General features: G+C 36.2%; 1 protein-coding gene across 2 annotated transcripts in view; it reads left to right on the plus strand.

Annotated features, from left to right (window-relative positions):
- Nucleotides 1-32: 32 nt before the first annotated feature.
- The window catches only part of cacna1sb (calcium channel, voltage-dependent, L type, alpha 1S subunit, b), a 31,766-nt gene continuing 9,721 nt past the window's right edge, over nt 33-22,077 (plus strand). The window contains exons 1-38 of one of the 2 annotated variants that reach the window (XR_008385980.1): nt 33-440; nt 2,286-2,391; nt 5,769-5,908; nt 6,330-6,466; nt 6,549-6,701; nt 7,502-7,707; nt 7,827-7,930; nt 8,189-8,334; nt 8,506-8,587; nt 8,670-8,830; nt 8,906-9,131; nt 9,344-9,551; nt 10,079-10,199; nt 10,306-10,420; nt 10,534-10,621; nt 11,809-11,878; nt 12,288-12,420; nt 12,892-13,021; nt 13,138-13,197; nt 13,307-13,413; nt 14,894-14,981; nt 15,121-15,228; nt 15,320-15,372; nt 15,537-15,683; nt 15,838-16,039; nt 16,637-16,795; nt 16,951-17,061; nt 17,157-17,240; nt 17,686-17,733; nt 19,337-19,363; nt 19,478-19,603; nt 20,142-20,207; nt 20,312-20,403; nt 20,487-20,652; nt 20,829-20,956; nt 21,054-21,150; nt 21,314-21,416; nt 21,506-21,607. Coding sequence is in view for 1 of the 2 variants with exons in the window: in XM_053625224.1 (XP_053481199.1) it covers nt 253-440; nt 2,286-2,391; nt 5,769-5,908; nt 6,330-6,466; nt 6,549-6,701; nt 7,502-7,707; nt 7,827-7,930; nt 8,189-8,334; nt 8,506-8,587; nt 8,670-8,830; nt 8,906-9,131; nt 9,344-9,551; nt 10,079-10,199; nt 10,306-10,420; nt 10,534-10,621; nt 11,809-11,878; nt 12,288-12,420; nt 12,892-13,021; nt 13,138-13,197; nt 13,307-13,413; nt 14,894-14,981; nt 15,121-15,228; nt 15,320-15,372; nt 15,537-15,683; nt 15,838-16,039; nt 16,637-16,795; nt 16,951-17,061; nt 17,157-17,240; nt 17,686-17,733; nt 19,337-19,363; nt 19,478-19,603; nt 20,142-20,207; nt 20,312-20,403; nt 20,487-20,652; nt 20,829-20,956; nt 21,054-21,150; nt 21,314-21,416; nt 21,506-21,607 (4,588 nt within the window). In the remaining variant the exon portion in view is untranslated. The remainder of the gene's footprint in view (nt 441-2,285; nt 2,392-5,768; nt 5,909-6,329; nt 6,467-6,548; nt 6,702-7,501; nt 7,708-7,826; nt 7,931-8,188; nt 8,335-8,505; nt 8,588-8,669; nt 8,831-8,905; nt 9,132-9,343; nt 9,552-10,078; nt 10,200-10,305; nt 10,421-10,533; nt 10,622-11,808; nt 11,879-12,287; nt 12,421-12,891; nt 13,022-13,137; nt 13,198-13,306; nt 13,414-14,893; nt 14,982-15,120; nt 15,229-15,319; nt 15,373-15,536; nt 15,684-15,837; nt 16,040-16,636; nt 16,796-16,950; nt 17,062-17,156; nt 17,241-17,685; nt 17,734-19,336; nt 19,364-19,477; nt 19,604-20,141; nt 20,208-20,311; nt 20,404-20,486; nt 20,653-20,828; nt 20,957-21,053; nt 21,151-21,313; nt 21,417-21,505; nt 21,608-22,077) is intronic. The other variant, XM_053625224.1, reaches the window with a different exon arrangement.

Raw genomic sequence — 22,077 nt, forward strand, 5'->3', positions numbered from 1 at the left:
CAACTGCACCCAAATGCTCTGCGCTTCTCTAATTTCTCCTTGCTTGGTGTACTGTTCCAAGCAGGGGCCAGGGCCAAGGAGTGAGGAGAGGCCTTTCCAGAGCGAGAGGGAGAGCTCAAACAGAACAGAGGGTAGAGGAGGTGGAGGAACTGTGAAGGTCTCACATGGACATCTAAGAGACCAAAGGATTGTAAAGTCGGTGTTTTTGTAACTGGCTTTTTGACTACTTGGTATTTTTCTTTGGGTTCCAAAATGGATTCGGGCGGAGTACCGGCCCTGGCCTCGTTCATCATGAACGAAGAGGAGCTGAAGAGGAAGCAGCGGGAGAAGCTGAAGAAACTGCAGGCCACTGGAGGAAACCCCAGGCCTGCTCGTTCCCTCTTCTTCTTCACTCTCAAAAACCCCTTCCGCAAGACCTGCATTAACATAGTGGAGTGGAAGTATCCTTCAAACACACACACATTAATACCTTGTGTTTTCATGAAACAGTGACATGGACCTTGATTGTGAGTGGCAGTTGATGATGGAAGAGACACATACAGATTAATAACCTGTAGTAGTATCCAGATTGTAAGTTTACCACTGCAGCTAGGAATAAAGAACATAACCAGAGAATCATTTATTTATCTATTGTGGATCTGTGACAGGCTCTGTTGCCTATACTTGCAATGATGAGCACAGGTGGGGGTTTTTTTCTCCTAAATCTTGAAATCCATTAATAGCCTGAGTGAATGTGTTAAGCTTTTGTTATCCATGAGACTCCCGCATGGTTAAATGGAGATAATATCTCAGGTCTTTACACTGTCTAAGGTGTTAAGCTCTATTTTAGTTAGAGACTGATACATTTGATCAATAGAGCAGCTTAATTGTGTGCTAAATGATCAGCCGAATGATATGTGGTTTTAGACATGGAGAGAGTGGAAAAGAAGCACAGATATATCACTGTTTATTAGCCTAAATAAAATGTCATTTTATTATATTTCCACATTTGAGGTGTTTGAAATACTGGTTAAACTCTTTTTTTCTCTTTGAATTTTTTTTTACTTTGCTCATGTAGGGTCATAAGCTTTTAGGCAAATATTTCTTCTTATTGTCAGAGACAAGCCATGATAAAGGTTTACAGTTTTAAGTTGTTCTTTGCTGTTTTTGTGTGTATTTAAACAGTGGAAGTCATTTTGACCGATAACATAATGGATGAACTTTTTTTTTCCAACATAACAGGGGGGTTAAATGGTTTGACAATATTCTGGGTGCATGCAGCTGTTGTGTGAGATCATTTGTGCTGGACATGATGCTGAGCTGGCAGGGAAATTCTGAGGTGCTGCAGTCTGCTGGCAGGAATGCACTCACTCTCTCTCTCTCTCTCTCTCTCTCACTCTCTCTCTCTCTCTCTCTCTCTCTCTCTCTCTCTCTCTCAAAAGCAGACCCATGCTGACCATGCCATACTGATCTGTACACCACAATATTATGGTTTGATGAACTGTTTTGTGGAAAGTGTTTTAAGAGTTCAAGCTAATCCTTTTAAAAAATGCAGCTAACAATCCTAATATGGCTGCTGCCATGACAAACAATTTTTAAAAATAGGGAAGTTCCTTTAAGAAGTCGCCTCGAACCACCAGTAGTTCAATACGAACTTTACTTGTACATGGGGCCTTCTTTAATATTAACCTGGCCTTTGGTGTGAAAGAGCTGTAGTTTTCGCTCTCCATTATTAAATGCTAGAAGAGATCAAGATCCGATGTCCAATAAGCCAGAATTTTAGTTAAGTGTTTAAGTGAATTGATTAGAAAGTAAAATACCTTTATACAAACTACAAGCAAAAGTTTGTTTTGGATGCTAACGTGGGCTAAAATAGCTAGCAAATATCGAAGGCTTAACAAAGGTCTCATATAGCACTTTATATGTACAAGAAGGAAGTTTGCTTTGCAGTGTGATAGAGTTTAATCAATGACTTGTTAAAGGTGTTATCTTATAATTCTAGTATGAATTTAAAAGCAGAAGTTGGATGCTAACCCTGCCTTGCCTAGTTAACTATATTTGAACATGGTGGGAAAATGTACACTAAAAGAGAAATAGTAAATGCTACCATAACTTTAATGTAGAATCTTAACAAGTCCTGTATTTGAAAAAAAACAAACAAAAAAAAAAACAACTTTTTAAGAATCCTGTATGCACTTGCTGCCAAGTGGTATCCAGGTTTCTTTCATTAGCTCAGCTGTTTGTTCTGTCATATTGTTGTTGTTTTATCATGCTTGGCCAGTATTTTCCTGAACAGTCTCCACCAGGCCCTTTGAGATCATCATTCTACTCACTATCTTTGCTAATTGTGTGGCTCTGGCTGTGTTTCTCCCAATGCCAGAGGATGACACCAATTCCACCAACTCCACTTTGGTGAGTATCATCTCCAGATGCTGGCTAAGCCTATAGAAGCCCAAACCCTTTTATTTTCCATTTGGCAGTATTTACCCAAGATAATGTAGTCAGAATTATTACTTTACTGTCGTTATTACTTATGTGTATTCATGTATCTAACTTATGTGATTTGGCTTAAAATCCAAATGGTACACTTTGACATACATTACAAACATAATTATCTAAACTATTGTATTACTTTTGTTTTAAGAGTATAGAATTACAGAAAGAAAGAAAAAAAAAACATTTGTCCTTCCAGGGCAGGGGTCTTTAATGAAAATTTGTAAAGGTTCAGCTACATCAATCTTAGCTTATTAAGTATCTAACATGGCTGAATGGTGACAGCAGTTACCTTTTCATGCTTACCCATTAGTGATTAGCTCATGGCTATAAATAAGACACATCAATTTGAAGTGGTTATATTTTGTTTTATAGCGGCTCTTCATATCACTATTTTTGAATAGTGCTGTGCACTCTGAATAAATGAGACTTCTGTTTTTGCTGTACATAAGCAGGGATACAAACTGATCAGTTCAGTTGCAGTGTTTTTGAGTGCTTGTTTCAATCTGCTTTGCTGGGTCCGTATCCAATAGACTACCTCTGCACTAGTGGAACCTTTAAATGTTCTATCTAAAACCATACAATGTAGGGTTTCCATTTAGAAAGCTAGAACCATTCAAAGAATCCTGAATGTAGTGGGGTGGTTGTGACAGTCCTCGTAAATGTTCTTTACTTTTGGTAATTCGGACGAATATAAAAACATAACTTCTATTAATCATTTAAAGTAATTAATAATATTTCAGGTATTCTCCAACTCATATGTGTGGGTTTGACACAATTGCTTCTGTGACCCCCTTGTATTCTATGTGAGTCTGTAAGACGTTTTGACTCGAAAGCTGGAACGAAAGCTCGATGACTAGAGTTGGTACTGTTTATCATTCTCAACTTTATATTTAGACCCTTGGTCAGGACTAGCATGAAGCCAAGGCGTTGCAATCCACAGGAATGAGTGTGAGGTTCAAAGTTACATGCAAACATCTAGGGGAGTATTTTTAAATGATGTTCCAAACGAGTTTATTGCTCATATTGCCGTTTTAGTTGATACTAATAAAAGCCTTTTCCTCTTGTCAGAGCCTTATTGTACCTAATGCTGTTATGTCTATAGCTTTTTAATTTTTTATTTTTGTCAGAGTATGTTAACCCTTTCATGCATAGTGTCCACACATGGATGTCAATTGTCAGTTTAAAGCTTTAGGAAAATACAAGATGTAAATCTCCTTTAAACCATTTGAAAGCATTACTATAATTTAACATAATAAAATTTTTTGTCATTCTCAATGCAGCATGTCTCTGGTACAGTAAATCTTTAGAAACGTTTAAAATAAAATCCCAATGAACACCTTAGATTTTTTTTTAATCAGCTGTATCATACAAGTTCTGCAGAAATTATGTACATCAAGAATATTGCTATATTTAAAAAAAAATTATAATAATTCTATCATTTTGATCTTCGAAATAACATAAATAAACTGAGTATTAGCCATTTTTGTTTATAACTATGATGGAAGACTTAATTTTATTTCAGGTATAATATTTTATCCTTTTTTTTAACTCATGAACAACCCATTTATTTTTTAATATGTGATATTTAGAAATAGGTCTAAATTCATATGATGTGCTATTTTAAGTAAAGAATGTGGATTAAAAAAAAAAAACTAATGCAGAAACATATTCATGGTAAAAGGACTCAATCAGAATCAGAAAATACATAAGAAGGAATTTACAACTTATAATCAACAAAATTCAAAATTCACTCAAGCACATTTTTAAATATCTCAGTCAGATCCACTGCCAAGCTGAGTATGCTCAATCATATTCCCAGATCTCTAATAGTATGTTACTTACTAGAGTGTTGTATTTCTAATGTGTCATGATTTCTACAGTTACTGGCTATTTACCCCCAGCTGTGACATTAACTTGTAGCCTGGCCATTGCTCAGATGCACATCATGAAATTCAAGCTGAGAGTTGGGTGTTGCAGTCTCTGCCCAAATCAGCTCTCTCATCCAAAGATGTAGCTTGGTTGAATTTCTGCAGCGAAGGTTCTGAATTTTCCTGGAGTATGATTATGATTAGTTTTTAACAACTGATATGCCATAAGTGAATTACTTGGTAAATCTGTGCGTGTGTAAGACTGATCTGAGAATATTTGCACTTTTAAATGAAATATTTACGATATATTTAGGATATATTTAGGATTTTAACATTCCTAGCAGTACAGTAGTTATATAATTACATTATATAATGCTGTTTTAGCATACTTGTATTTAAAAATGGATTAGGAAACTAAGAATAACTGTGCATACCTGAATGGAAGATTCCATTTCCTATTCCTTGTATGTGAAACAAGCAGGAGTCCCATGCTGTTTGTACTGTGCCTGCATGAGCTCTGTGCAGTTTCTATGTAAAATAAATTAGGGCGTAGCTGAATGCTCATTTGTAAGTCGCTTTGGATAAAAGCGTCTGCTAAGTGAATAAATGTAAATGAATTCTCTCTGTACAATTGTTTGCAGATCACAACAGTGTAGAACAGTAGAAGATTAGTATTTAAATGATTCATATCTTTATTCTTACCAGTGGGCTTAGCCTAAACCAGACCACATTTTTTCATGAGGTAAAAATGTCACCACTGTCCACATGGTCTGTGAATTCTGACAGTTCCTCAATCTCATTACTCAAGTTCATAACTGGACAATCAACCACAGATGTTCATGGGACTGTTTTTAAATCCCATTCCCAATAAAGTAGTAGTATTTGTTTGCTGTCCATGATTCTTTCTACCAAATTTAGTTGCTCTGTTTTCCAAAACAAACTACTAGCCTGATGTAAATCCTCTGACCCAATCCAGGCAGCTACTAAAGACTGATGCACATTCATATTCATGTTCATGTTAATAAATATTTCTTTGCCATGCAAGCTTCATATCTGACATCTTGAATGTGAATCCTTCTGACAAGTTTTCTAAGAACAAAATACAAAAAACAAAAAGTGCAACTCCTGTTCATATCTGTATTGATATTATCGGTTCATTCCCTATAGTATGTTCATTCTTGGTTACAAACATAGTTTGCTGAAATTATTGGTTAATGTTGGTGCAGATACACAGCAAGATATGACTATTATTTGTGATATGACTGCGAATTAACAGCAATGCACACTGCACACATTCAGTGTTGTTTACACTAAAATACCTCTTTTCTATTCCGGTACACATTGGGATTCTTTCAGTACTATATACATTACATGTGTTATATAAAATGGAATAATCATCTGACAAAGCTATTTGTTGTTCTGCAGGAGAGCCTGGAGTATATATTTTTGATAGTTTTCACTCTGGAGTGCTTCCTGAAGGTAGTATCATATGGGCTGTTATTTCACGAAGGCGCATATTTACGGAACTGTTGGAACATACTGGACTTTGTCATCGTGTTTATGGGGTGAGATGAATCTGGCCACTGATCTTTACATTTCAATGCTTTTCATCAAAATGGACCAAAACAGCCTCCTTAAAACAATGCCTGATTTTGCTTCATTTTAATATATACATAAATACTTGTGGATGCATGCACTATATGTCCTTACAAACATTTTGATGACCTACAATTTGAGCTTTTATATAATAAAAAATAAACACTAAATGTTGTTCCATATGTTATTTTAGCTACTAATTTGCATGTGCTCTTTTTACAGAAAGTAATTGTCGATCAGTGTGTTACGGAAACTGTATAATCATTACTACAATTTTTAATAATGGCTTTTCGTTACATTGTAAAACTAACTTTTTTCAACTGTTTCTAGTTCACATGATTTCTTGTTACAATTTCTCTGATAAAACTATGATTGTTTTACTGTTTTCAGGCTCTTTACCCTGGCAGTTGACACCATCAATAAAATAGCTGGAGTCCCCATAGAGAAAGGAGGAGGAGGGTTTGATATGAAAGCTCTCCGAGCCTTTCGAGTCCTCCGACCACTTCGTCTTGTCTCTGGAGTTCCCAGTAAGAGCCTCCCACATTACCATGCTGCTCCAATTTAAACCCACCATGGAATAATTTGTTTCAACATGTTGCTCCTCTCTAGGCTTGCAGGTGGTTATGAACTCTGTTATGAAAGGTATGCTGCCTCTATTCCACATCGCTCTTCTGGTCTTCTTCATGGTCACCCTTTATGCTATAATGGGTTTGGAGCTGTTTAAATGCAAGATGCACAAGACTTGTTACTATGAAGGCACAGGTAGGGTCAATTTTTATCTACTGATGTCTTCTGTTGCTTGGATTAGATTAATTACCCTATGGCAATACTTTATATGAAGGCTTTATATGTATTTAACAACCTATGAATATTTCATAGCATGCTGTAATGCATTCATAAGACACTATATACATCGTTACAGTTATTTGAAAAGGCATTACAGTTTATAGCAGTGTTTGTAATTCATTTATAAATTGTCAACAGAATTATAAAATGTTATAAGAGGTGTTTATAACACATTTATCATAACTCTCAAAGAAATTCAGCCCCAGTTTTATAGTAAGATATGATAACGTTGAGGAAATTAAAACAAAAAAAAAATCAAGTGAATCATGATGCACTACACAAATGAGGGCTCATTGTCTTTGGTATTGATGTTATAATGCATTATGAACAGTACTTATACTGATAATACACTTAGTCCATGATCTACTGAAACAGTATCAGGATCTATATATTGATAGAGACTTCAAAGCACTTCTGTAAGTCGCTCTGGATAAGGGCATCTGCCAAATGCCGTACATTTAAATGTAAATATTATAACGCACATATGGCTATATAATCTAATGGGTTTTCATAAATAATGTGTATAATACCTTGTGAATGCATTATAACATATGAATGGATTTGTATATTGTTATAAATATGACCTTCGCTTTATAGAAAGTGTTACTATACTGATTAATAACTATTAATCCTCTCTAATAATAATGGGGATATTTTCTCATACTGAATTAATATTAGGCATTTTTTATGACTGTTCACCTTGTCTTGTGTCACAGACATTATTGCCTTAATGGAGAATGAAGTGGCATCACCTTGTGCCCAGGCAGGAAATGGACGCCGCTGCAGCATCAATGGCACAGAATGCAGGGCTGGATGGCCAGGACCCAACTGGGGCATCACCCATTTTGATAATTTTGGTTTTGCCATGCTCACAGTGTTCCAATGTATCACCATGGAGAGCTGGACTAATGTTCTCTACTGGGTAAGTGTAAACACTTCATCAAAATTTTTTTTTTTTTTTAACTCTACGTCTTTAGAATAATCATAAGTTCTGCTGACGTAAGGATTTAAAAGTAAAGCACAGCTTGTGTTTTCCTTCAGGTTAATGATGCTATTGGCAACGAATGGCCATGGGTTTACTTTGTGTCTCTGATTCTGCTTGGCTCTTTCTTTGTCCTCAACCTGATTCTTGGCGTCCTCAGTGGGTAAGTGATAATCCACTTTATATGTTAGAAGCTCTTACACAGCCCTACCTCCCTACAGCTGCACACAATATGCTTCCTGATCTGTTAGGTAAGATTTCTATAGTTGGAGATTCCCTTTTAAATCCACAATCCATAAGTCTGACTTTATGTATTGTGAATCAGCAAGTTCATAATTTAACTACTTACAAACTATTCTATTGCTTAGTGTCATATACATATGAGGTTGGTTTCATTCATGCGCTTCCATCCTCTCTGTAGGGAGTTTAGTAAGGAGAGAGAAAAATGTAGGTCCAGAGGGGAGTACCAGAAGTTACGAGAGCGAGAGCAGATGGATGAAGATCTGAAAGGTTACATGGAATGGATTACACATGCTGAAATTTTGGATGCTGATCAGGAAGGATTAGGTACTCAGAATATATATTTATTAGAAACTATAGGTACTGATTTTGAAGATCTGGGTTTCCACTGCATTACATTAATTTATATTTGTGTCTGTGCTACCATTTTGCTCCTGGCAAATAGCCATTAAAAAGGCAAATTGTGTCAGTTTATGATCATGTTACTTTTGTCAACAGGTCTTCTTCCTCTGAAGGACAGTGGTTCAGAGACAGACAGCCTTTATAAAACAGAGGGTTTAAACCGTGTAGTGTATTACTTGTAAGTGATCTAAAAGAATCTGTTATTATTATTATTATTATTATCATCATCATTATTATTACTTTCACAATCTGACTCCTAGTCGCCTTGCTCGTCGCTATAACCGTGTCTTACGGAGGAAGTGTACTGTCTGGGTGAAGTCCAAGGTGTTCTACTGTCTGGTGATCCTGGTCGTGTTACTCAACACTCTCGCCATTGCCTCAGAACATCACCCCCAGTCTGAATGGATGACCCAGTTTCAAGGTCTGTTTTGCCTGAGGGAAATCTAGGGATTTTCAAACCCATAAAAGTTTGCTTAGCATATTTTTGATCCCACAGATACCGTCAACAAGATCCTGCTCACCTGTTTTGCAATCGAGATGGTCATGAAGATGTATGCTTTTGGCCTACGAATGTACTTCATGTCGATCTTTAACCGTTTTGACTGTTTTGTTGTTACTGTGGGCATACTGGAGATCATCCTGGTCTCAGCAAATGTGATGACATCACTGGGTATCTCTGTGATGAGGTGTATTCGACTCCTACGTCTGATGAAGGTTACAAAGTGAGTTATCCAGCTGAGGACACAAGTAGATTTAAATAACACTTTTTTAAAAAATCCCGACTTACTGGTAAACTTTGACACAGTAATTACTTCTTCTAAGACAAAGTTGTTGTTTTTTTAAAAAAAAAAAAAAAAACAGTAATTCACCTAAATCTAACATTTTGTTGGGCAATTCATATCTCGATTACTACAGTTTATTTTTTGTCTCTTAGATACTGGACATCTCTGAGCAGCCTTGTGGCCTCTCTGATAAACTCAATCCGTTCCATCGCCTCCCTACTCCTCCTGCTCTTCCTCTTCATTGTTATCTTCTCTCTCCTGGGCATGCAAGTGTTTGGAGGCAAATTCAACTTCCCTGACAGGCCCTTGCAGCGCAGCAACTTTGACAACTTCCCACAGGCTCTCATTAGTGTGTTCCAGGTGCACACGTTATTACTGAACATATGTTTTAATACTTAATAATAATATACAAGATATAACAATAAACTTTATATATAAAATGTATAGAGATGTGGTAGCATAGATGTGGTAGCTCAAAATGCTGTACATTCAAGTATTAAAAATGAAATGATACAAAGTAATAGTTGCACAGTAAAATATGTACAAAAACAGAGGTAAAGACATAAAAATACACATATACAGAATAAATGAAATATATCAAATAGAATAAGATAAATAAAATAAAAATAAAATAATTCAACATATTAAAATATTTAAATGAAATAAAATGAACCAAATGAAAAACCAAACTAGAGAAAGTTATTTTAATTATATGTCCAATAAAAATGCTTTTTAATAGAGTGTATGGGTCTTGACTGCTTAATGTATCATAGTGTTGAGTTCCGCAGTTTTGAAACATAATAACAAAAGGAAGCCTCTCCACGTCTTTTAGAGTCTTTCTATTTTTTGATACTAGATCACATCCTAAATGATGTTTTTTTCCCCAGGTTCTGACTGGGGAGGAGTGGGATTCCATCATGTACAATGGTATTATGGCTCATGGTGGACCAACTTTCCCAGGAATTCTTGTCTGCATTTATTTCATCATCCTGTATGTCTGTGGAAACTGTATCCTTCCAAATGTTTATGTTAGATCTACCATATTCATGTAAAGACCACTAGTGATGGCAGTGTTTGAACATTTTTAAAGGTTGTTTTCCTGAGCTGTGGTTAGTCATCCTCTTGAATGTGTTCTTGGCCATTGCTGTGGATAACCTAGGTGAAGCTGAAAGCCTTTCATCAGCACAAAAAGAAAGGGAGGAGGAGAAAGCTAGAAAGAAGCTCATGAGGTATGCATACTCAATTAATTAGCCATGAAACTTAAGACTCTGTACCACTTCTCTGTCTTATAAAGTTGGCATTTCACGCAAGTTCTGTAGAATCTTCTGATTTCTTCCTTCAGAGGACCCCAGTCACAGAAGAGTGAGGACGAAAAAGCTGTGGTGGTCAAAAGCAAACATAAGGCTGAAGGCATGCCCACGACAGCGAAGGTATTAACACCTGATAGGACACTGCTCTGTTATAAAGGTTTCCTTACAATGAAATACTATACTGACATTTCTGATTTTCCTCAACTTATTGATGAAGTCAAGGAATCAAGTCAAGTCAAGGATAGGAATATTATTGTGTGATTGAATGTTCTTCCGTGCTTTGGCCATTATACACACAGGTGGCAAATTAAAAGAAAACCAATGTGTTTTAATAAGGTATTTGGCCATGACACACAAGATGTTCCTTTCCAAAAATATTTCTTCAATTGGAGTATTCATGATGGTGGTGGAGGGTGCTGTCTAACACTTTGGTCCAACGTCCCTTCAGATGTTCAGTGTTGAGATACGATCACTGTGAAAGCCTTAACATATAATTTACTAATCAAACCATTCAGTAAGCCCTCATAGCCTGTGGATGTGGTCATCCTGGAAGAGACCACTCCCATTAGGATAGAAATAATTCAGCATAGGATAAAGGATGAATTAGTGTTGCTTCCCTCTAAGGGAACAGGTACACCTAAAACATATCAGCAAAACCCCCTATCTGGTATCTCCATGAAGTTGGCACCCCATGAAATTAAATAATGACCAAAACTATGCTATTGGTTTGTGCTGATTACTGCTGCAAAAACAAATTGAGCACAAACAAATGGCACCGGTTTTGTGCAATTTAGGAGAAATGGGGTGGAAAATGACATCACCGGTCCCGAAAACATTCTTGTTATATCTAAGGAAGGGAAACACTTACAGTGTTTTATTTGAACATAACCAAACCAAACACAAATGAACGGCACCGATTTGGATCGATTTAATTTCATGGGGTGCCAACTTCACCAGATATATCGCCAGATAGAGGGTAGGTTCCCTTTTGAGTCTGGTTCCTCTTAAGGTTTTTTCCTCATGTTCTTTCAGGGAATTTTTCCCTTGCAACTGATTCCTCTGTCTTGTGCATCAGGGATCTAAATCTACATATGGATTTCTGCAAAGCTGCTTTGTGACATTGTCATTTGTTGAAAGTGTTATACAAATAAAATCGAATTGAATTTGACCCTGGCCACATGGCATAACAGAGTCATGAATTCCTTTATTAATTAGTTAATAAATTAATTTGTTACCCATCTGTAAATGATCTCATTAACTATATTAATGTCATTTTCCTATCTTCTGGCCATGTATGTTTCTTGTAGCTTAAAGTGGATGAGTTTGAATCAAATGTAAAAGAAGTGAAGGACCCGTTTCCTCCTGCTGATTTTCCAGGTAACCAACACAAACACTAAAACCCCTTCCTGGCTTAAGCTGCGACTCTAAATTAGGCATTGGTATATTTGCAAGGATAGCAGCACTATTATTGGTCATGCTAAATACTAACCACATGTGCCTATGGTCATTTATGGGACGGTGTTAAAAATAATGAAGTATCCATAAATAGGGTGGTTCTTTCTAAAGATCAGCAGTTTTCAGTTACTAATGAGCATTGTTCACTTTGCTTTTATATCAGTTAGATCACATTCCTGTCAATGTCCATAGGCTTAATTCTAGAAGTGAGGTCAGTCTTATTGATCTGAACTGTGAACTAACAGGACAATGTATTTTTTTTTTTTACTAACTTTAAAACTTATTAAAGCTTAGTTATGAAGTTAATAACTTAACTTATTTTATTGCTCAGGTGATGATGAGGAGGAAGAGCCAGAGATCCCTCTCAGTCCAAGACCCAGACCTATGGCTGATCTTCAGCTTAAAGAGACAGTGGTTCCAATGCCTGAAGCCAGCTCCTTCTTCATCTTTGGCCCACAGAACAAGTAAATTGTTCACATCTTAGAATTCACATCTCATAGAATTTTCTCTCTTAAAAGCCCTCACAGTTATACTGTCATGTACAGTTTTTCCAAGTGGTTCGAATTAGGTTTTACATTTACAGTGAATGATTTATGCAGTTTATTAAATATGTTCAACACTACATTAAAATCACTTTCTGTGTTTACTGTTTCTAAAATCACACAGGCTAAGTAATTAGAAAATAGCAGGTTGATTTTCAAGTAGAATTTAAACCACACATCAGTTGCCAACCAACAACAAATTAAGTTCCCCCAGAAAAAAAAGTTGTTGTATCCACCAATAGCAGTGTCTTATTTTACAATAGCAACAGGTTGTGCACTTAGGTGAATGGAACGTAAAAGCAGATTGTCAATTGTTGGCCAGAGTTTGAGTTAATGGGTGTGAATAAACACATTTTTCATTGTCTGTATGTGTGCTGTGGTTTTCACTGACAGGTTCCGTAAACTGTGCCACCGGGCTATCAACGCAACCCCTTTCACAAACTTCATCCTTCTCCTCATCCTCCTCAGCAGCATCTCTCTGGCTGCTGAAGATCCCATTGACCCCAAATCCTTCAGAAACAAGGTGCCAACAAAGAAAAACCAAAGCTTACTTGTTCTGCACTATTATTTGCATTCAACCAAAATGACAAATATATAACAAAGCCATTATAATGCCAAATACACCTGACTATTTTATAGATCTTGGCTTATGCTGATATTGTCTTCACAACGATCTTCACCATTGAGATTGTCCTTAAGGTAAGTTACTTCTTTAATGAATTATTCAAATTTAATTTCAAGAATTCAAAATGACTTCCTGACACATTATGCTGAAATGAACTTGTGTGTCTTGAATGTCATGGTTTAGATGACTGTGTATGGTGCCTTCCTGCACAAGGGCTCCTTCTGCCGAAATGCCTTCAACATTCTGGATCTCATTGTTGTTGTGGTTTCCCTAATGTCTATGGGGCTGGAGTAAGTTCTTATATAACTATAATAATAATAATAATAATAATAATAATACATGATAGACATACTTTAATGGAGAACCATTCACAGAAGCCATTTGTTGGTGAATATTCTGAAGTGAATAATGAAATGCATTTACTTTAAAGGCTCCTTCTAAACAGTAATTTTGAAGGAAACATCAATATGGACACTTTCCTGAGATTCAATGTTTTGTAAATTGTAACTAAAAGGAATAAAACAGGCAAAGTATTGTGCATGAGATGTCTAGTTCGGGTTCTGTGTTTTAAGCACTACCTTGGATAACATACTGTAGATAGAATGATAGAATGACAGACAGACAGACAGACAGACAGACAGACAGACAGATAGATAGATAGATAGATAGATAGATAGATAGGAAAATTGCTGTAGCTTATGCATTTTTAATTATTATTTACTTATGCATTTAGAACTTAGCCTGCTTTACAAGCTCAGCCTATGTGAAGTGGAAATGGTAAAGGAAACTCATAATAGGAGACTGCTTTGCTGGTCTAGTCATAATTGTTTTTTTTTGTTGTTTTTTTCTGTATTTTTTTTTTTTTTTTTTTTTTTTAACATGTCTGAGTATGTGACAGTAGCAAAACAACCATTACTTTTGACTGCTATACAAAGGAATTCTAACTGCGTATGGCTTTTGGAGGGAGTAGAGTATAGTCTCCATTATAGACTGCAGCCATTGTCTTCATTAACACTATTAGTACCTCAATCATCTGTGCGGTTTCAAAACTAAATCGAATACAGTAAATCTGACTGATATATTTTGTACACAATGAAACGGGTCATAGCATAACTCGTTAAAAGAGTGCCTAATTGGAAAAATTTCACAAAAGTGGAAGTTCCAGTAAACAAAAAAAACCTATCAAGAACATGTTTGAGGTTGAGGGGAATTGACATGAATTTGCTTTAATCTCAGCAACCATTGCCTAACTACCCTTATGAAAAAGTCACATAATTTCATATGTGATTATATATGTAATATGTGATCCTGTGTGGAAACCATGTGAAGGTGCCTCGCATCATCTTATGCCTTGAAATTGCACATGTGAACTCAAGTAAACATGTTGGACATGAAAAATATGTGACCTCATTTGAAAAAGACTTAAAAAATGAATCCACATGCAAAAAATGAAAATGTGAAAATAAATTAATCATGTATTTAAAAAAACATGTGAAAAGAAGGGAAACATATTGTGAAATGTCTAAAAAAAAAAAAGTACATCATCCAAATCATGACTTTTCTGTAAGGGTGACCAAAGGTGTTTTTTTTTTGTTATTTTTATGAAAGATTATGTATATTTTAGCATTTATTTAAATTCATTATGATGAGAGGTAGTATGAGGTCATGAGTCCAGTTTCATGTATATATAATAAAAGAGCAATCCCGCCTGTTTATCTAGTGCCTGATATCCTGTGCTTGTGCTGAGTGTGTGGAGTTTTCCCTGTACAGGTCCAGTGCCATCTCTGTGGTGAAGATTCTCAGGGTGTTGAGAGTTCTGAGGCCACTGAGGGCCATGAATAGAGCCAAAGGATTAAAGGTATGTACATTTTGAAATAAGGATTATCCTATACAGCAATTGTTTATGCTTTGAATGCAGTCTTTATTACATGTTTTATCTGGGGTTTATCAAACTTTTGCTTTGGATATGTAATTAAAAATCTGTTTTCTTTGTGTAGCATGTGGTCCAGTGTGTGTTTGTGGCCATCAAAACCATTGGCAATATCATACTGGTCACCATGCTCTTAAACTTCATGTTCTCTTGCATTGGAGTCCAACTCTTCAAGGTGAGATGAAAATACAACCTGCCGTGGTAGATATTGCCTTGCTTGCAGGGAAATGATTTGTTAGTACTTATGATGTTTATATTTTCATTAGGGCAAGTTCTACTATTGTACAGATCCATTGAAACTGACTGAGGTGGAATGTCGGTGAGTACACTGGTCTTATCTTTTTTCAAGATATTTTATATATCAGCTATTCAGATTCCTTTTAAGAGGTGTATTACTGTAGTTCTTTAAACTTCTAGACATTACAAATAATGTTCTAATGTGGTTAAGTTTCTGTTTACAAGGGTTTTCTTTGTTGTTCTCAGGGGAACTTATGTGCATCATGTGCAGAACACTCTCCACGACATGGAGGTCCGTGGACGAGAGTGGGTCAATAGTGACTTTAACTTTGATAATGTACTGAAGGCCATGCTCACACTCTACACTGTCTCCACGTTTGAAGGCTGGCCAGAGTGAGTATGGAGGAGGCATTGCTTCTATAGACAGCAATTCTGGAAGTGTATGTTTAAACTCATCCTTTTGCAGTTTTCAGTGCTTTCGTATTGATGCTTTAAGGACATCTGATTTTAAACCCCCCCCCCCCCCCCCATTATTTCTGTTCCACAGGTTGCTTTATAAAGCTATAGATTCAGATGCAGAAGACAGGGGCCCGGTTTATAATAACCGTGTGGACATTTCCATCTTCTTCATCATTTACATTATTATCATCGCTTTCTTTATGATGAACATCTTCGTCGGCTTTGTCATTGTCACTTTCCGAGAGCAGGGCGAGCAGGAGTACAAGGACTGTGAGCTGGACAAGAACCAGGTAAGCAGTTTATTTTTATGTTTTGTGGAACACTGGAACATGATTAAATGCCTACAATTTACATTAGATGAAATAATGCTTAGTTCTCATTGTTAAGTAAATACACTTTCGAAAAGGTAAGGTGGATGCTTCATTAAAGAGGTCTCAACGATTTCTGAATGTGGTCTTAGTAAAAAAACAAAAACAAATATAAACTTGCAAGATAAGAATAAAAAATTACAGATACAAAGAGGCTACCCTTCATTATGTAAATACAGTCACATACTATTTATTAACAATTTTTCAACATAAGTCTAACATAAGTCCTCCAGCAATGGTGTATGAAACATAAAATGTATGTACCCTTAAAGGTTATTATGATGGTATTAAAATTGCCATGGTATAAGGATAATAGAGCACTATGGGATGTGCTGTTATTGGAAAAGAATCAACTTTGGAGTGGTAACAATAACTCCACCTCATGTTGCATCACACTACCCCATTGTTGAAAATTTCCTAAATAGCACACCCCATAATTTTTTTCTCCTTACTTAAAAGATGGCTATTTTAGCCGTAGTTCCTCTAATCTATGTGGTTTGTATGATATTTCCACCATAGCGCCAATGTGTACAGTATGCGCTGAAAGCTCGGCCCCTCCGCTGCTACATCCCTAAGAACCCTTTCCAGTACCAGTTCTGGTACCTGGTGACCTCCTGCTACTTTGAGTACCTCATGTTTTTCCTCATCATACTCAACACATTGTGTCTGGGAATGCAGGTGTGTGTTTCTCTACTATGCATATAAGATGAATTACAGTCTTTGGCTGTTGACTATTAACGTATTTTACTGTTAAATTATTATGTTTTTTTTATTTCATTTCGAAAATACCAATATTAATTATCTAAGTGCTTTCCTTGTCTTTTGTAATGCAGCACTGTAATCAGTCAGACCACATAACCAAACTGTCAGACACTCTAAATGTCATCTTCACAGTCCTTTTTACAATTGAGATGATTGTCAAACTCATTGCTTTCAAAGTAAAGGTAATGCAAACTCCTGTGCAATTAAAAAAAATAAATATTCCTGATTGAGTTCCTCCCTGAGAGAGTTTGCTCACATTCTTGGACACTTTCTGCAGGGTTACTTTGGAGACCCATGGAACGTGTTTGATTTCCTCATTGTCGTTGGGAGCATCGTAGATGTCGTCCTCAGTCAGGTTGATGTAAGTACAAGAGCAAAAACACCTACAACATTATGTATGTGTGTCAAAAATGCTGATAAATATGAAAAATAGCTAATAGACAAACATAAGCAATGTTTATACCTATTGTTAATATTTACACATTATACTTATACAAGCCAAAGCAGTCACCAGCTTTATCAAGGCCAGACTTATCTCTCAGTGCTCTCAGTTGGTTTGAGTATGAGTACCAGTGTCATTTTTTTTTGGTCTAGCCCCCACTGGTAATGCAGTTTAATTCAGCTTTGTCCACATCTGTTCAACCTCACTGCATGTCACCATGGACCTCCAGAGATAAGATTAGATGCTTTGTTCTTTTTATTTTTGGATTTTACTGTCACCACAGTGTGGTATAATGTTCTTGATAATTTTTCTTAGTTTAAACCTTTTTTATCCCATCTTCATTCTACTTTTTTTTCCTCTCCAGGCTGCTTTGGAGTCCAGTGGTGGACTGTATTGCCTCCATGGCTGTACTGTAAATATCAATGTGCGCTGCATGGGCCTTGCTGTGTGAGCTGGTTTACTGACCCTGGTACACTTTGTCCATTTAACTTAGAAGTCAAAGCAAGTAAACAAGCTTGCAGTGGTTAAGCTAATGTGTTTTTGCAAAAACAAAAAATGCTTCTAATCTTGGCTTAGTCAGAGTAAGCTATAAAAGAAAAAGGTTAAATAAAATAACCCAAAGAGTTACACTGGATATAAAAAGTCTACATACTCCTGTTAAAATGGCAGGTTTCTGTGATGTAAAAAAAAAAAGAAAAAAAGAAACTGAGTTAAATCATGTCAGGACATTTTTCACCTTTATTGTGAAATTGCAACATATGAATATGTATCAAATGACAAACACCCAGAAAGGTTTTTTTTTTTCTGGGGGGGAAGAAAAGCAAAAATGAAAACCAAAACCCAGCTTGCATAAGTGTGCACACCCTTTTATAAGAATGTGGCAGTGTTCAGAATCAACCAATCACATTCAAACTCATGTTAAATACTAAATAGTGTACACCTGCCATCAATTACAGTGACTGATTACCCCCAAATAAAGTGCAGCTGTTCCTATTAGATTTTCCTGACATCTTGTTGGTAACATCCAACTGGAAAAGCAATGGGCCACAAAGCTTACAAAGCAGGTACAGGATCTCATTGTTGAAAAATATCAGTCAGGAGGGTATTACAATAAAATGTCCAAGGCATTGGATATACCACTGTGAATACAATCATCAGCAAGTGGAGGAAACATGGCACGACTATTAAGAACAGGACGTCCCTCTAAAATTGATGAGCCGATCAGGAGAAAACTGGTCAGGGAGGCTGCTAAGAGGCCTACAGCAACATTAAAAGAATTGCATCAATTTCTGCCATGTAATGGTTGCTACCTACATATGACAATCTCCTGAATTCTTTGTGCACTGGAGATGCCCAGCCAATTTGATAGAGTTGGAATGCTTTTCCAAGGAAGAATGGCAAAATATTGCTAAGTCAAGATGTGCCAAACTGATCGACCCTTACCCAAAAAGATTGAATGCTGTGATAAAATCTAAAGGTTCTTCAATTAAGTATTAGTTTAGGGGTGTGCACACTTATGCAACCAAGTTATTGTATATTTTCAATTTTTCATTGTCCTCCCTAAAATGATTCTTATGGTTTTCCCCTTTAATTAATAGATTATAATGTCACAATAAAATTAGAAAAAGTTCTAAGATAGTTTATCTTGGTTTAATTTTTTACATCACAAAAACCTGCCATTTTAACAGGGGTGCGGACTTTTTATATCCACTGTAAGATCACTGTAACAATCTAACTATTTAAAAAAAAAAATTAGTGTCTTCCACGCTGGTTGGGAAATTAAGAGGTAGGCAAATTAAGAAATGGCTGTTTTATTTGACCTAGGCCTTGCATGTAAAGTGTCTTTAAAATGGTCAGTGAAAGTGTTTGCACAAATGAGTTTGGGAGGTTTGTTATCCAAACCATTTCATTTGCCTGTTTGGTGCCATTAGTATGCACTGTATATCAACATTGCAGTACTTAGGCACTATGAAAAAATCAACATGTACAATATCTTTTTGATTTTTTTTTTTCAGGAAACAAATCCAATGCAGGCCATTGCTGTGAGTCCGTTTATACATTTTACCCTGTACTCTGTTATTATCCTTGTCAAGTTTAAAGCTTCATGATTTCAGATTTCTCTACTGACTACATTCTACATTTCCACTTCTTCACAGTATGAAGAAAATGCTCGAGTCTCAATCACCTTCTTCCGACTCTTCCGTGTCCTGCGTCTGATAAAGCTGCTTAACCGCTCTGAGGGCATTCGCAACCTTCTGTGGACCTTCATTAAGTCCTTCCAGGTCAGAAAGAGAGATTGTTGCAGTGTTATTGGAGACATGATTAGTGAGGATTATTATTAAATATAATGGTTTTGAACTCATTGATATGCGTGAAACCATATAGTAAAATATATAATCCAGTAGCAATGATTTTATCTGATTCCTGGATGGGTGTCAGCAATGTCCGTTCTATCCAATATTACAGTGATGTTTGGTTGCCAATTTGATATAATTTTCTCAGTACTAGAATATTTTGTAGCAAATTTTCTAATAATGGGTGAATGTTGCTTACATTTCTGACATAAACTGCTCTTACTAAAAGGCTGCATAAACAACTCATTCATGTCATAGTACAGTTATGAAAACTACATAAAGTTTACTGTTTACATCTTCATCAGGATTGTAAATACCAGTTAGACGGCTTTGCGATTATGTTATTATTAGTGAAGACTAACATTAATAAGGACTGTAGTGTCAGAAAATAATAATAATAATAATAATAATAATAATAATAATAATAATAATCTAAAATAGGATCTGTCTCTTTTTTCTCCTTCAGGCTTTCCCTCATATAGCTCTTATCATAGTAATGCTTTTCTTTATCTATGCAGTCATAGGGATGCAGGTGAGCTTCTTTGAATTTCCTATACATGCTTCATCACTGAAACTCTACAGTTCTACATCCATTTCATTTTCTTGATCTGTCTGTATCTCTTTCCTCCTGTTCAGGTATTTGGTAAAATTGCCCTAGTGGATGGCAATGAAATCAACCGTAACAACAACTTCCAGACATTCCCACAAGCCATTCTGCTACTGTTCCGGTGGGTCAGATGTCTATTTGACATCACTGTAATCTAGATGTGGCAAAATGATTCAAATTGCAAATTGTTTGGTTCTGTTACAGATGTGTTACGGGAGAGGGTTGGCCAAAAGTCATGCTGGCCTGTATGTCTGGGAAACTGTGCGATCCGAAATCAGACCATGGCTCAACTCCTGGAGAGGAGTACAGTTGTGGAACTAACTTTGCCGTCTTTTACTTTCTGAGTTTCAACATGTTGTGTGCCTTTTTGGTAAGCATCTGTAAAAAAAACAAAAAAAACCCAAACATATATAATAATGTTATTTATAGTGTTTTTTGAATTTCAGCTCTCAGTAGCAGATTTGATATTTTCTGTAAATCTCTGAAGTGACTGGTGAACTCCGTTTGGTTGATAGTTTAACAGTAAATTTGTGTCCTCTTTTGCAGATTATCAATTTGTTTGTGGCCATCATTATGGACAACTTTGACTACCTGACCCGTGATTGGTCGATCCTCGGTCCACACCATCTGGATGAGTTCAAGAAGATCTGGGCAGAATATGATCCTGAGGCAACGTGAGTCAAATGCATATTTAGCTGATCTTTTAAGTGCATTTTATATTTGGAAACCTTTTATGACTACAAACAGTTAGTTATCACTCTCAATTTGAAGGGGGCGAATTAAACATCTGGATGTAGTAACCCTTTTACGAAGGATCCAGCCACCACTGGGTTTTGGAAAATTCTGCCCTCACCGCTCAGCCTGCAGGGTAAGCCAATTAAAGTAACTGTAAAGGTGAAAAAAAACATCAGCTGTATCTACTGTACAGTATAACGATAATCAAACTAACACTTTTAGAAGGAAATCCTATGAGCAAGTAATCTTCCAAAGACTGAACCACTGTATTGATATAATGTTTCTTTTGTCCCCAGCGATTAATTTCTATGAACATGCCCCTGAACAGCGATGGAACGGTCACCTTCAATGCCACATTGTTTGCTTTAGTCAGAACGGCTTTGAAGATTAAAACCGAAGGTATGTAATGCTGAGGGAAAACAGTAATACTGTAATATAACCAATACATTTTAATAACAACTGTTTTACATGTGCCTTGTGGCTATCAGGCAACTTTGAGCAGGCTAATGAAGAGTTGAGAGCCATTATTAAAAGTATCTGGAAACGGACCAGTATGAAACTCTTGGACCAGGTTCTTCCACCTATCGGAGGTAAAGAATACCTGTATAAAGTAAACATTTTGTGTTCTAGGTTTACATCCTATTATACCACATCTATATGGTATGGCTTTGACATGTGTTCTGGTTCACAGGTTTATATTAATTCCCTCATAACTAACATGTTACCGTTTCTATAGTAACAGCTCATTCACAGGGACTTGTATGGTGCACTTTGTAATAGTCTGTAAATTTTCTACCATGAGAAAGTCTTAAGGACAGAAGTCTTTGTGCTATCTGTTTTCAAGCTGCTTTTTTTGTTCTTTCACAAAAAAAGAGAAGCTTTCTAAGGAACAAGACTTTATAGGTGCTATAACACAAGTGTTAATAGGAACTAACTTCCACAACATTTAATGTAACTATAAGCAGATAAACTGTCCAACATGTCATTGAATAATAAATGGAATTTTTTTTTAGCACTGGCAAATTGCTGTGGTATAAGCAACAAACATTTTGCTGTTATA

The sequence above is a fragment of the Ictalurus furcatus genome, chromosome 5, assembly GCF_023375685.1.
Source record: "Ictalurus furcatus strain D&B chromosome 5, Billie_1.0, whole genome shotgun sequence".
In the NCBI taxonomy this organism is placed as follows: Eukaryota; Metazoa; Chordata; class Actinopteri; order Siluriformes; family Ictaluridae; genus Ictalurus; species Ictalurus furcatus.